Source organism: Pygoscelis adeliae, unplaced genomic scaffold (genome assembly GCF_000699105.1).
Source record: "Pygoscelis adeliae isolate BGI_AS28 unplaced genomic scaffold, ASM69910v1 Scaffold42, whole genome shotgun sequence".
Classification (NCBI taxonomy): Eukaryota; Metazoa; Chordata; class Aves; order Sphenisciformes; family Spheniscidae; genus Pygoscelis; species Pygoscelis adeliae.
In genome coordinates, this window is record NW_008824283.1 from 1,914,657 (window position 1) to 1,928,775 (window position 14,119).

Below are 14,119 nucleotides of genomic sequence, written 5' to 3' on the forward strand. Positions count from 1 at the left end.
TTTGTGGAGAGCGGCTCCTGGTGCAAGTGCGGTGCTGGGACCAGAGGCGGGCAGCAGCCAAGAGGATTTTTCCTGCAGCTCTGAGTGCTGTGCCCAGGAGGGTGGCTGTGGGAGGAGCAGCCCCTGCCCTGCCTGCGAGGAGGGGGCTGCTGGATGCACAGCCTTCCTTCTCCCACATTGCCCAGTTCTTCTGTTCCTCCTGCAAATTGCTGCTGGGGGGTGCATGCGCAAGGTGGGGAGCAGCTGGCCCATTGCAGGGGGGCTGAGCATCCCACAGACCCTTCTTGGAGGGGATGAAATGGGAGGAACTGCCTGGTGCAGTGTTAGTCATTGCAAAAAATCCTCAACAACAGCTTGGGCCTGGCACGGGGAGGCAGGCTGCAGCCCTCCCTTGGGGGTCCCACTCGCACCCAGTTTGGGGGCCTGTGGAGCCCAGAGCTCTGCTGGAAGGGGCTTCCATGATGTCTGCAGACAGGCAAACGTGCTAGCACCAGGCGTCCCGGCTGCAATTGCAGTTCAAGGAGATCTTGTTGCCATGACAAGCTGTACAAGTGTTATCTGGGAAAAAAAGACCCCAGCAGCGCTTGTTGGAGATGGGAGGAAAGCAGCCAGCGTGGAGGGCGCATACATACCGCACAAGCCATGCACTAATGTGGCTGCAAGCACGTGGGTTCAACCGCACAGGTTAAACTCCTTCTAATGTGCGTTACCTGCCAGTATTGCACCCCCAAGACCTCCTGCCTTGCTCCAGCCCCCTCCCTCGCTCCGTGCTGTCTGAGCTCCCATGCACAGAGGTGCACAGCCGTACTCCTGGCCCCTTGCCCTCATCCAGCCCCCACGCAGCCATCCTGGCAGGGCCCTTGCAGGAAAGGGAAGGTACCAGCGAAGCTCTCGAGAGATACTGGCCCCATGCCACAGCGCTTGCCAGGCGATGGGGGCTCGTGCCAACCAAGCCCTCCACTTCCTCATTTATTTAGTAGCAGGGGCTGGTGAGTGACGATTAAACTTTAAAGGGTGGTTCTGCGCTGGGGGGTGAACACTGTTAAAATCCTCGGTGCCTCTGAGCAGGCGCTGCTACCGGGGTGAGAGCATCAGTTGTGGAGGGTGTAGCCCAGCTCCGGGCACCCACCCCATGGCACAGATCAGCGTGGGGCTGGGCATGCTGTTTCGGGTGCGGCAGGGTGCCATGCTTGTCCTCCTTCCGTTGCCTTGTGGGCGATGAAAGGATCTCTTTCCCCAGACAATGACACTTGCATGAGTGGTGCTCTGGGTGTCACCACATTGCTGTGACCCTGCGAGTGAGAATGCCACACAGCCAGTGTAGGCTTGTTCCCCGTGGTGCTCCCTGGCTGCTGCCGGGCTGGGTGGTTGAGGGTTCTTGGGACAGCATGCTTGCTAGCTCACCAGCTCCAGGCAGCCCAGGGAATAGCTGTCAAGCTGGGGAAGCTCGGAAGCACTACACAAGGCTCTCTGTTGTCACGCTGCTCTACGCCGAGGTCTTCAAATTTCCCTGCAGCTGCAAGAACTAGAAGAGCAACTTTTTCCTCTTTTTCTTGAGAATCTGGAAAAATCACAATTGCAGCAATCGGTGCTTTCAGCAAACCAGGGACATCCTGGGGCCCTCGCCCAGCACACCTCACAGCCCAGCTGGCAGTGGGGCTGGGTGGTGGCAGGGGGGTTCCCCAGGGGGTTGCAGGTTTCTGCGGAGGACCAGGTAGAACCTGCTGCAGCCTCAGCCAGCAGCGGCAGCAAGGTCTTTGGGTTTCCCCAGCACGTTATGGCCCTGCCTGGGCTGCCCACGCTGGGGAAGTAAACATCCTGCAGGCAGGCATGGGCAGCTGCTGACAGCCAGGTCAGCGCGGGGAGACAATTGCCGGCTTCCTCTGCGCTCACGTTTGGAGAATAATTTCCATGAATGCAGCCAGAAATTAACTCTGCTGCGCGGGCAGGATCCTCACTATTCACTGCTCCATCTTTTTTTCCTTTTTCCTTCTATCCTCTCTCTTTTTCTCCTTCTCTTCTTCCTTCTTTCTCTTTCCCCTTCTTCTTTGTCTTTTCCAACTGTGTTTTTGACCTCCCTCCTCTCTCTTTTCGGAGTGGTAGCAGTGTGTCCCCCCCACAGACCAGCTCCCACCCCAGCACATGGTCCTGCCATGCCCTTGCTGTTAGCACGAGGCTTTGGCACCCATTTGGGCACCTTCCCACGTCACTTGGCCAGCCTCAGTGGCTGCCACCACTCGAGTCTGTGTGACAGTGACATTTCGCTGCCTCCTCCCAGCTCCAGCTTGACATGAGCTCTGGGGAACCCCCCCCTCAGTACTGGGGGACCCCCCCAGCACTGGCTGCTTTGCTTCACAGTGTGGTGCTGGGAGCTTGAGGAGCAGAGCAAGAGGAGAGGCTGGCAGTGCGGTGCAAAGCACGGTGCTGCCGGCTCTCTGGGCTGTGCCCACACCCCCGGCCCCCATCCTTCCTGCCTGCCATCCTCCTAAAGTAGGGCGTGAGCATCCCAAGGTTCAAATCTGCAGCGAGCCCCAGGGTCGGGGGCTGGAGCGGGGCCAGAGCGTGCATTTGAGCTCATTAGGAGCGTGCTGCAGTGGTTTCAGCCAGCTGCCAGCCCTCCTGGGAGAGGCAGCAGGTGGGGGGAGGCGCAGACGGTCCAGGCAGTGGCACACAGAGGACGGGGAGCAGCAAGGATGCTGCAGGGTGGGAGCACGGGACTGGCACCCCTGCCCTGCATCCTTGACCTACCTCTGCAAAGGAACGACTTGCACAGAGGTTGACTGGGAAGGATTGAGCTGCCGTTATCCTCTGTGATGAGCCACGCTCATTCAGGTCCTCCCCATGATACCCGGCTAAAGAGGACTCCCTTCCCCGTGTGATGCCAGTGCTGGCCCAGCGTCCCCGTCCCGGCCCCGTCCTGCTGCCAGCAGCCACATTCCCTCAACCGCACTGGCATCTGCCGCTGCAGCTCCACTGGCTGCCGTCCTCACGACACCCACATCTTTGTGTCCTGTGTCATGCTGAGGGAGGTGACGCGGTGCGGGAGTGATGGTGGTGGGGGGCAAGGGGACAGCGTGAGGTGGGTGGAGGCAATAATTGGTCATGATCTAATTAGGGAAGCCTAGGACTAGATTAGGAGCTGTGACACAGTGGAGGGTTTTTAGCCATAAGCTGCAGATGGCTCTGCCTGTGAGCTGGGAGAGGAGAGGCTGGCGTGGACTTGCTGGGGTTCATAATCCTGCCTGCACGACACTCCGTGCTGACTAACAGCACTGTTTTCTGATGGTTTGGGAATACGTCAGTGCCTGGTCTCTATAAGGCAGGTGGTCCCTGTTGCTCCCAGCCCACGCTCCCCGCACTGCCCCGCTCCCTGCCCACCTTCCCTGCCAGTGCCCGTCACAGCCCACTCCTGCGCTGCATGCGTGGGGACAGCAATGTATGCAATGCAAACACTGGGAGAAGCAGCCGGAGCTGCTCCAGGCTCAAACTATCCCACAGCAGATCTGTGGTACCTGCCCTCAGCCCGTTCCTTTATCAGGAGTACCTGGCCTGCCCCAGCCTAAAAACCTAAATATTAAGTAAGGAATCATGCAACGCTTCTGGATTTTACTTAGGGGAAAGATCAGAAGAGAAAATATTTTGACCAAAGGTAAATACATAATTTATTTTCTTCTTGGTCAAAATGACTTTTGTCTGCAGAAGCTCGATGGAAAGCAGTGGCCAGCTGCCTGAGCACTGACATGGCCATGCAGATGTTACAGCAGGTGTCAGATTTGCCACCGGAGCTGAGCACCCCCACTGCTGGCCCCTCCCTCTATTTCAGGGGTAATTCAGCTGATCTTTCAGCTGGGCCGCCAGCACCGGCACGGTGGGGTGCACATGCCCACATTGTGCCCCTTACCCAGCTATCTGCACCTTCTTGGCAGGGGGCTGGGGCGGGCGAGCAGCCGTGGTGGCCAGAGCAGGCGCATTCCTGTGCCCCGGGGTCGGAGGCAGCCCTGGAGGATGGCCGGCTGCAGCTCTCCCCGTGCTGCCTGCGGCGCCAGCATCATTTGGCTCCAAGCCCGTCTTTGCCTTCCTCCCCAAAGGCACTTTTATGGGCACGGCTGAGCTCTTTGGCCACTGCGGGATGGCAGGCAGGAGCCCTCAGCCCCGCTGCTGATGAGAAACCCATATCCCACGGCCACTGGAGCTCCCACCCTTCCTCCCCGGCCGCCCTCGGAACGCAGCACTGCTCCCGCCTGGAGGGGAGATCCTCCCCCTCGCCCTCGCCTCCCACGGGGCTCAGAGCCGGCCGGGTCACCCTGCATCCCTGCTGTGGCAAGAGGATTTGGGGTGCGTGCTTCTGGAGCACCACCTCTTTCTTCCCACATCCTAGCGGGGGTTTCTTCCGTGCCCCCCCGCTCTCCACCCCCAGTCCAGCACATTGTGTCCCATCACCAATGCTTCACCCCAGCCTCTCCCTCAGCCTCCAGCGCTTCCAGCAAAATTCCTTTCTGGCCAGTCATTGCCGCCCCTCGGCCTCGACGCCTCTGGGGCCAGCACACTGGCGGGGCCGGGCTTCCTCTTCCTGAGCTGCCCTGCCCCCGCCACGTTCCCAGCCCCCTCCTTGCCTTCGCCCAGTGCTGTGGCATCAGCCCTTCCCTAGGGAGATGAGGGTGCGGGGTCTGCCAGTTGAGCCCACCTCTGGGTTTGGGTACCCAGCGGGGGTGCCCAGCTCCCCTCGCCCTCCCTGAGGGAGCCGCATCCCGTATGCCCCCTGTGCCATGCTGGTCCCACCACCCCCAGTGGGTTTTTGCGAGAGGATGATTTACAGCCCCAGTTAGTGCAGGGAGCATGCAGAGGATGACTGCGGTGAATCGTTCCCTGTGAGGCAGCGAGGAGGAGTGGGAGGCAGCGGCTGCTGGAAGGGGGCTCATTCTCATGGAGGTGTGAGGACTCCTGACAGCATCGTCCGCCTTGACACACTGCTGTTGCTCCCCCTCACCTCCTGGCATCCACCCCAACTCGGGTCTCACCCAGGCACACACCCAGCACCCCCTGGAGCTGGACCCCATGCTGACACCCACAGCACCTAGTGGGGACATCTCCCCTACATGCAGCCGGCACCCGCTTGCTCACACCTCGCTGCACATGCATCACTCAGCCCCAGCTGCACCCCCTCCCACCCTCTGGCACCCACCCGCGTCAGCTTCCCAGAGTGGCACCACCTCTCGTTATTAAAGGGTGAATGCTTTGCTTTTCCACAGTCCCCTTCACCTGTGGCTCTCCGACCATTGTGCAAATATTAATTACTGGTAATTAATTAAATAAGACTTCCCCATCCCCCTGTGGAGATGCTGTCTCATAAACATGCTGATAGCAAACACAGTGTCAGGGCAGACTTTCTGAGCTGGGTGGGAGCTTCCAGTTACCTGTTGCTAATAATGCAAACCCCACCTGCAACAGTTTCTACCTAACTGACCTTCCTGGAGGGCTAATGGGCTGGGAGAGGGAGATAGGTGGGAAACCAGCAGGACCTGGTCTGATCCCAGTAAGGGATGATGGATGGATCTTTATAAATACCGCTATGTCCCATGTTCTTTGCAGCTTGTGCTCCTGGAAACTTGGTTCTAGGTTGCTGCTGGGTTATGTGGCTGTGATACACGGGGCTGTCTGGGTGGGGGTCCCAAGCAGCCGGTGGAGCTTGCTTTGTGTGAGCCTTTCAGCCTTGAGCCCACCCTGGGGGGCTGTGCCCTGTTTATCTGCACTGGTGTTGAGCTGCCATCCCTCCAAGGTGGATGAGGATCATCTCCCATCAGCCCCCCCGTCCTGAAGGGCTTAAAGCATTTCAGAGGCAGCGTAAGGGTTCAGCACTCCCCTGTCCTGCTGCTCCTCGGTGGAGGGCTGGGATGCTGTGCAGGAAGAGGACAGGAAGGCAAACAAGACTGTTGACCCTGCTGAAGCGGAAGGTGGGTGCTCTGGGAACGAAGGAGGATTGCCCGGGGACGCGCAGCAGGAACCTGCAGATTGCTCACTGCAGCATGGCTTGGAGGATCTCTTGGGCAAGGTCCCTCTGCCCTCCCAGGGGACAAAGCTCCTCTACACAGCCTTGGGTGTTGTTTGGGGGCACCGTCTCTCCCACCACCAGGTCGCAAGCTCCCTTGCTTGCGTATGGCTGCCGCTGTTTGTCCTGTGCAGGGCACCAATCCCTGACCAGAGGTGCCACCTTAATCCGGATCAGTGGGAAATCTGTTGCATGCCCACGCAGCCCTGCGCGGCAGCTTGCTGCCTGGCTGTGGCCACAGCGGCTCATCAGACTCTGCAGATCAAGCACCAGCCGGGACATGGGGGCAGCCCTGCAGGAACCCGGCCCTGGGCAGCCTTTTGTGATGCATTGTGGAGCACAACTGCATTAATTGCTGAGTGAAGCCAGCTTAATTTCTCGCTCTACCAGCAAAAGCGGTAGTAAACTGGGGTGAGATTAAGGCATTCCTTGGGCAGCTCCCAACCCCTCACCCCAACTGCTGTATCTCAGCCTGCAAGGCCACTAATGCTACTTACATTATTACTGGATTATTTTGGTGTAATAAGCTTTGCCCTGCTCAGCTGTCCCTCTGCTCAGGGGTGTTGTGATGTGTAATACTTCCTGCACGAGGCCACGAGGCGGGCAGCTGCCTGCTCATTACCAAGCAGAGCCCCAGCAAAACAATGCATTAATGTTCCCGGAGCAAAATTCCAGCATGGGCCGGAGGTTAATCACAAATCAGGGAGCTTTCGGCTTAGTGCTGAACAAAGCCAGCAGGCGGGAGGGCGATGGTGCCCTAAGCTGGGTCCTGACCCATCTCCATGGGTACAAATAGGAGTGACCGTATCGGTTTAATCTCTGCCAATGATGTAACACAGCTACGAGCATCTCTTCTATCCTGGACTCCTTTTCCTCTGCCTTCCCTCCCATCAGACCTGCCAGTGCAGGGGCTTGGTGGTGTGTTGCTATGGACACCAAGAAGTTTCCCCTAGAGACCAGAAGCCCAGAATAAGTGATGCTTGCATTTTCTGACATTGATTTTTTTTTTTCTTCCCCCTTTTTTTTTATTACTAACGTTTGTTTAAGTGTTGATTAATTCCCAGCCTTTCACCCTCCCTTCCCTCCTGCTTTTCTCTCCGAGCTTTGTTGATTGCCATGGCTGTGTCCCAGGGCTTGGCTTCTGCTTCGTTCTCGGCGAGGGTGCGAGCACAGGGTGTGTGGGAGGAAATTTCAGTGCTGTAACTCTTGCTCTGCTGGAGACCCCTATAGAAGAGATCCCCCACTTATTCCAGCCTCAGGAGATCCTGTTGGGGTCAGACCTGGGTCCCGCTGTGCTGCTGCAGAGTTCGTGGGTGCCTGCCAGCAGTAGCCACTGCAGGGGGTCCTGGAACCCTTCTTCCCAAGGCTTGTGCCTCCCTGGAAAACATGCCTGCAAAAGCATGGGTGGGGCACTCTGCTCCCTTTACAGGTGTCCATTGCATTTGGGACCTCAAGGTGATTTAGATCTAGACTAGTTAGCATCTGCGGGTCGGAGCTCCAGGCCTGACTCCTGTTTTATAGCACTTCTGTTGGCACTGCAGTACCCTTTAGTACCTCAAGTACCTCTGTTGGCCTCTGAGAGCTTTTGGCCTGCAAGAGCACAATCAGGAGGGAAGTTCCAGCAACTCTTGGAAGTTCATGTCAAGGCTGGAGCCTGAGCTTTGCAGGGTCTGGGAGGCACTCACAGGAAAGCACCTTGGCTTTCCTTGCGGCCCTCAGGTCAGACTTGGCAAGGCAGCCAGTCCCCAGCAGCTCCAGTCCCCAGCAGCTCCAGTCCCCCGCAGCTCCAGTCCCGCAGGTTTATGGCCCCAGGGGATGGAGCAGCGGTCAGGGAGTGTCAGCCCGTTTCCCCAGTGGTGAGCAGTGCTGCACAGCTGTAGAGTGTGTCTCTGGGCGCTTGGCATATGGGATGGGATTTTACTGTAAGACAGTCTCAATGTCATTTTGATTTCTCTTTCTTTGCTTTTGAAGCCAATAATGGGCTGTTTCTGTTCCCTGCCACACGATCTGCCCCACGGTGAACAAGGAGCCTCTCTGATGAGTGATCTCCTCTGTCCTGTGCCCCTTCCTCCCTGCTCTGGAGGGAGTTCACATACCAGGTTTCAATCAGCCTCTTCTCTTGTTCCTGGGAATGCAGTTCAGCACTGGGTCAGAAAGGCTCCAGTCCATTGAAATCCTGGCCTTCACTGCTTGAGTTGCCCAAATTGGAACTCCCTCTCTGAAATCTTACAGTAAACAAGTCCTTTGCTGCTTGGCCCCTGCCTGTAGCGGTTAGCATGGCATCAGGCAGCCCGGAGCTCCTGCGAGCAGCCTGTGCACTTGCAGGTGGGGCAAGGAAAGCAGGAGTTGCTCTTTGAAGTGTTTTCTGTGTGTGTTTGGGGATTGTGCTGAGACAGCAGAAAGACCCCCTGCTCTGTACGATTCTTCTCCTGGAGCGTGGGGCAAGGCTGCAGAACATCAGCCCTTCGTGGTGGTCTGCAGAGCTGCTGGAGGGGGATGAGGAGTGGAGGTGAGTCCCAGCACTGTCTGCAGCAGAAGGTCAGCTCTTGCCCATAGCTGGGGGAGCCATGTTGCCCTCCCCTCCCCTGCAGCCCACAGCTCAGCGCAGAGCCTGCACATGCAGTGGTGCCGCTCTGGAAGGAGCAGCGGGGCTGGGATGCTGCTCCTCACTGAGGAGGTGAGAGTCCCACCAGAGCCAAACACTCAATTGCTGCGATGTTTGAAAGCTCCTTGAAAAATGACTTCTTCATCCAGTTCCTAACCAAACAAGTGGAAGCTCCAAAAAACAACAGTTCCTTCCCACGCTGCTGCCAAATCGGAGCTTGCTGGCGTGTTTCTGAGCAGGTCAGCAGCAAGCCAGGACTGCCCGAGGGCTGAGTGGAGCAGAGCTGGTGGGTAGCTGGTCACTGAGTTGTACTTCTGCACGTGATCAGGAGATAGGAGAGCATCTGGGGAGCTCTGCATGGCTTTGGGGCGATGGTACAGGTGGCCTGGTTATCCATGCGGGGACAGGGAGCAGTGCCCGGGCACCTGCACTGCACAGCACTTAGGACTGCAGACCTGTGAGCCAAACACGGGTAGAGACTCTTTTGTGGGGACAGGGAAATCCCAAATCCAGACAGGGATGTGCACCCAGCTCAGAGTCACTGCGTGCTGGCGCGGTCTTGGCTCTCCTTTGCACTTAGCGATGGCCTGATGTCTGGCTGCTGTGTCGCAGTCGCTGGAGGGCTCTTCTGCAGCTGCCCAGCTGAGGTCCGTGCCATGATGCCCAGCTGTGTCCTGAATGCTAACAGACTCTTCCCTTCTCTTGCTTTTCCCTCCCTCCTTTCTGCCAGCAGTTCCCTATCAGCAAAACCCCTACACGCCCGGGAGCAGCTCCACTGTCATCCAGTGCTACCGCTGCGGGGACACCTGCAAGGGAGAGGTGGTGCGCGTCCAGAGCAATCACTTCCACATCCGCTGCTTCACCTGCCAAGGTAGGATGGTGCCACCCAAAGAGCTGGTGGCCAGGCTGCACCATGACCCCAGCTGCAGTCTGGAAAGCAAAAAGCTGGGGACAGACCTACCTGGCCCACTGCCATGTGGTCACACGCCCGGGGGTGGCAGCTTCCTGCAGGGATGGATGTGGTGCGCTGCAGGGAAGCAACGGTACGGGGCTGGCACGGTGCAGGCAATGCCCCTGTGTGATGCCAGAGCTGGCAGGCTCTGAACAAGGGTGTCCGAGACCTGGGCACTGTCACTACCCTCAAGCTGCCTAAATGCCAACAGCCCACGCTGCACCGATCCCAAACATACCCGCAGCCTATCTGTGATCTTGGAGGGCCACCACGTCCTTCATCTGCCTGCCTGCCCCCAAAGTGAGAGGAGGAGGAGGTGTTGCCAGCCTGGCTGAGAGGCAGTGAGGTGGGGGAGATGCCCGGAGCAGCTCCTGACGGGGCTGGGGGCAGGTGATGGATTGCTGCCACCCATGCGTGGGATGTGACCAAGGTGCCATGGGATGCCGTGTGCTGCAGCTGGGGCTCAGCAGCCCTCGGGGGCTGGCAGAACTAGAGGAGAGAGATTGCTCAAATCCTCCCAGAGCACGAGAGAGAGCTGCAGAGCGGTAAAAGCTAACGGCCCAGAGCTGACGCTGAAGGGCTCCTTAGCGCGTTTATTAAAGCAGCCGCTCTCAACCAGGCCAGTGGCCACTTCTGTAGGTTGTAAAGCATCCCATTACCAGGGCCTTTTAAAGGTCTCTGGTCTTCCAAGCTCCCAGCACCTTGTCCTAAGCAGGACATAAATCCCTGTCCCCTTGGCCATGCGTTGCTCTTCCTCCCCCGAGGACAGAGGGTTTGGCTGGAGGGGACTCTTCCCCTGGGCTGTCACCACCCCTGCTGCAGCCCTGTAGCCCATGGTGTGGGCAGCCCCAGATCTCTGGGAGGGGGTGTGGGCCCCAGGTTGCCCTCGGGGCTGACCTACATGTGCAGGGCACTGTGCCGAGCCCCTTCCCAGCTTGGTGTGCAGGAGCGAGCGGGAGCTGCACATCCAGACAGAGGTCAGACAGCCACTGGCTTCAAAGGGGCCAGGAACCGGCAGGGAGAGCTTGGCAGTGCTTGCTGCCTGATTTTCAAGTGAAAGGGAATAAATAATGAGAGGAAATCCTCCTGTCTCACCTTCCCTCACAGCTCTTCCCCCCCCGCCACCTCAGGCTGGCTGCTGCCAGCTCTCATGCCAGCCCCACAGCTTGTCACTGACGTGTCCCCGGGAGCCTGGCACAGCTGGTGCAGCCCCTGGGGGTGTGCTCCAGGTCCCACACCAAACGGGGCCCAGACCTGCCTTGTTTTTCTTGCTTCTGCTTCCTGATACTGTGCCAGAGCTGGTGGCCTATCCCTCGTCACTGATGAGGAAATGCTGGCAGGCTGTTTCAGAGAGCAGCAGGTGCTGGCCCTGTACCCCCTGGCTGTCTGCCCACAGCTACGGGGAGCAGCTTTGCAGGGGATGCTCTGCGGGAGAGGAGCTTCATCTCTCCTGTGGGCCCTGCAGCCAGTGGGTCCAGCTGTGCCCTGGGGAGGGTGGCTGCTGTGCAGGCTGGCCCATGGGTGCAGGTGAGGTGTGTGAGGACAGGACAGAGGGGTGCTTGCAGGTGAAGGGTAAAGCAGAGACCAAGATGGGCTGTGCCAGCAGGTGCTCAGTTGCTCTGTAGTTCCCCCTTCCATCCTGTCACCTTGCGGGACAGGTGGTGGGCATTGTGCAAAGGCCTCAGGACCTGGTCCCTGTGCTGTTCCTGAGGTGCCTTCCAGGGTCTGATACTCTCGAGGTCTCTCTGTGGATGGAGAAGATGTAGGAGGGAAATGACATTAAGGGCCAGGGCTTGCCACGTCTCCTTGGATTACTCTGACAGGCTGTGCACCACCCACGGTTCCCACAGCGGGGAAGGATGCGAGGTTGGGCTGGACACCTATGGAAAAACAAGCAGTGAGAACACCAATCCCAGTGTGTCCCAGGACCTGTTCCCATTAGGGCACGGCTTTGTGTCCAGGCCAGGGAGTGGAGATGGCTCATCACTGAGAAGGCCGTGCCCCAGGGCGTGGAGAAGACCTCTCCCCATCTGTCCCTAGGGCATGCCCAACTCTTTGCAGTCTTGTTCTTGGCTTCCCAACACCATGTGAGTGTCAAATGGAGGGGCTGAGCCCCATCCAGGTGCCATGGGTCCAGGAGGGGATGCCACGGACCCTCCTGGGCTGCTTGTGCAAGGCGAGTGGGGTCTGCAGGGGCTCCTCTCCCTGCACTGGGGTTCCCTCTGGAAGTGCCCAGCTCTGGCTGTCTGGGCAGCACCATCTTGTACCCTGCCACAGCCCAACACTGACATCTTGTGGTGCTGGGCGAAGGCCCCAGTGTGTCTGGTGGGAAGGGAAACCCTCTGAGATACAGCAGAGGTGGGCTCAGAGATCCTGGCCGCGCCCCGGGGCTAGACCTGCCTGCTGCCCCCTTGACGGGTGCGTGTCCTCCCCCTGCAGTGTGCGGCTGCGACCTGGCCCAGTCGGGCTTCTTTTTTAAGAACGAGGAGTACATCTGCACCCACGACTACCAGCAGCTCTATGGGACCCGCTGTGACAGCTGTGGGGACTTCATCACTGGAGAGGTCATCTCTGCCCTGGGTAGGACCTACCACCCCAAGTGCTTCGTCTGTAGCACCTGCAGGTGAGCTGAAGCCATCACTGAGGGCACACAACCCCCTTGCAGAAGCCCCATGCAGCCCTTGGCCATGTACTGGGGAGAGGGGTGTTCATTAGCCCGCAGCCCCTCATTCCCTGCTCAGCACCGCAGCAGGCACCTCCTCTGCATTTTCTTAGTGGAAACCCTTGGGAAGCAATGAAATGGCTCTGACCCTTCCCTTTGCAGCCTGGAGACCTGCCTTAACGCCTGCATTGGTCCTTCTGCCCTGGCACACGTTGCACACTCCCTGCCTCCCTTTGTAGCCCTCACCTGGAGCCCCTCCGCTCCCCGGCACCATGGGTCCTGCTGGCTCCTGGGGAAAGGAGCTCACGGGCAGCCCAAGCGCTGCGTGGAGAGGAATGAGCGGCTCACGCCTCCCCACCTTTTCCTTGGCCGCAGGAAACCATTCCCCATCGGAGACAAGGTCACGTTCAGCGGGAAAGACTGTGTCTGCCAAAACTGCTCCCATTCTCTCATCAGCACCAAACCTATCAAGATCCACGGGCCCAGCCGTAAGTTGACTGCTCTTGTGTTATGTGATGGCTGCGAGGAAAGGGACCGCCTGCCCCTGGACCAGTGCTCGGGGAGGTGACGGGACGGGCTTTGCGGCCAGTGTGCAGCACTGCACAGAGCCATGGGTGTTCGCAGAGGTTTTGGAGAAGGAACAGGGTAGTCCCATGGCTCCACCCGGGATTGCAGGTCACCGCTGGTTTCAGAAACTCCCTTGGCCTGTTTGTGACCTGGGCAGGTGCCACCACCCTGGCAGGCACTGTCTGGGGCAGTGGGAAGGTTTTGGAGCTGGGTTTGCTGTGAGGCAGTGCCCAGATGTTGCTTTGTGTCCAGCTGCACCGAGATCTCCGAGTGCCAGCCCTGGGACCGCTCGCCCGGCTTTCCCAACACTGGTGTTACTTGCTGCCTCTGCAAGCACTGAAAAGGCTTCTTATGCTTGCCCCCTTGCGCTGACGAACCTAAGCTAAAACTCAGCAAGAGCAATGAACAGGCTCTTTTGGGTGGATTTGGCCTTGGTTTTGACCCCAGGTTGTTCCTTGGGAATATCCTCTCTTCATGCCATTCCCCTCTCATGGGGCTTTGCCCCCCCCAGTCTTTCCTTGCTGCTGGCTCTCTGCCCCAGGCCACTGTGGAGCATCCTGTGGGTGCCGTGCTGGGGGGCTGGCAGAGCATCCCTGCGGCATGGAGCTGCTGCATGCAGGGCTTGCTTCAGCCCGTGTCCGGAGCGAGGGGACTGCAGTGTTAACATCTGTGCTTCGCTGTCTCCCATATGCCCCGTGTTTGCTGCTGTCGAGTCCCAGGGGAGCTGTCTCAGCGCAGTGCATGGGCAGGTGGCAGAAGGCAGGGAGAGCTGGGAGATGTGCCACACCGTGGCGCCCAAACCCTGCCACATCAGCGGGCTGAGCCGTGGGGGTGCCGGGCGGGGGCCCTTGCTGCTGCGGCTCAGCAGGCCTTGAAGCATCAGTGCCTGGAGCTGAGCCCTGCAGCCAGGGCCAGACCCAGGATGTCACCCATGGTCCTTGTCAACCAGTCACTGGTGGCACTGGTGGTGACTGGATTGAGTTATGAGTTGGTGCTGATGGGTCCCTGGGAGCTTCCCCAAGCTGCCTCCCCCCAGCTCTCACCATGGCCTTGGTGCAGTTAGGAGACGTGGCGAGGTTTGAATGAGCCCCAGCCAGACGTCAGGGCTTCCCCCATCTTCCTCCATCAGCACCCTGAGCTGCCCAGAGGCAGGCTGTGGCCAGCCCACAGCACTGCGCCGTCTCTCATAGCAGGGCAGGGGAAGGGCAGCTGCATGCTCTGCCTCTTGCCTGCCTTCCTCTCCCTTCCCATCCCCTTCCCCCCACTGCTCCTCCCTGGCCTGCAGAG

At 59.0% G+C, this 14,119-nt stretch overlaps 1 protein-coding gene across 1 annotated transcript in view; it reads left to right on the forward strand.

Moving 5' to 3' along the window:
• ABLIM3 (actin binding LIM protein family, member 3) overlaps positions 1–14,119 on the forward strand; it is a 64,417-nt gene that overhangs the window by 27,094 nt on the left and 23,204 nt on the right. Inside the window, exons 2-4 of the mRNA XM_009318561.1 lie at positions 9,385–9,522; positions 12,043–12,226; positions 12,641–12,753. Coding sequence (XP_009316836.1) covers positions 9,385–9,522; positions 12,043–12,226; positions 12,641–12,753 — 435 coding nt within the window. The remainder of the gene's footprint in view (positions 1–9,384; positions 9,523–12,042; positions 12,227–12,640; positions 12,754–14,119) is intronic.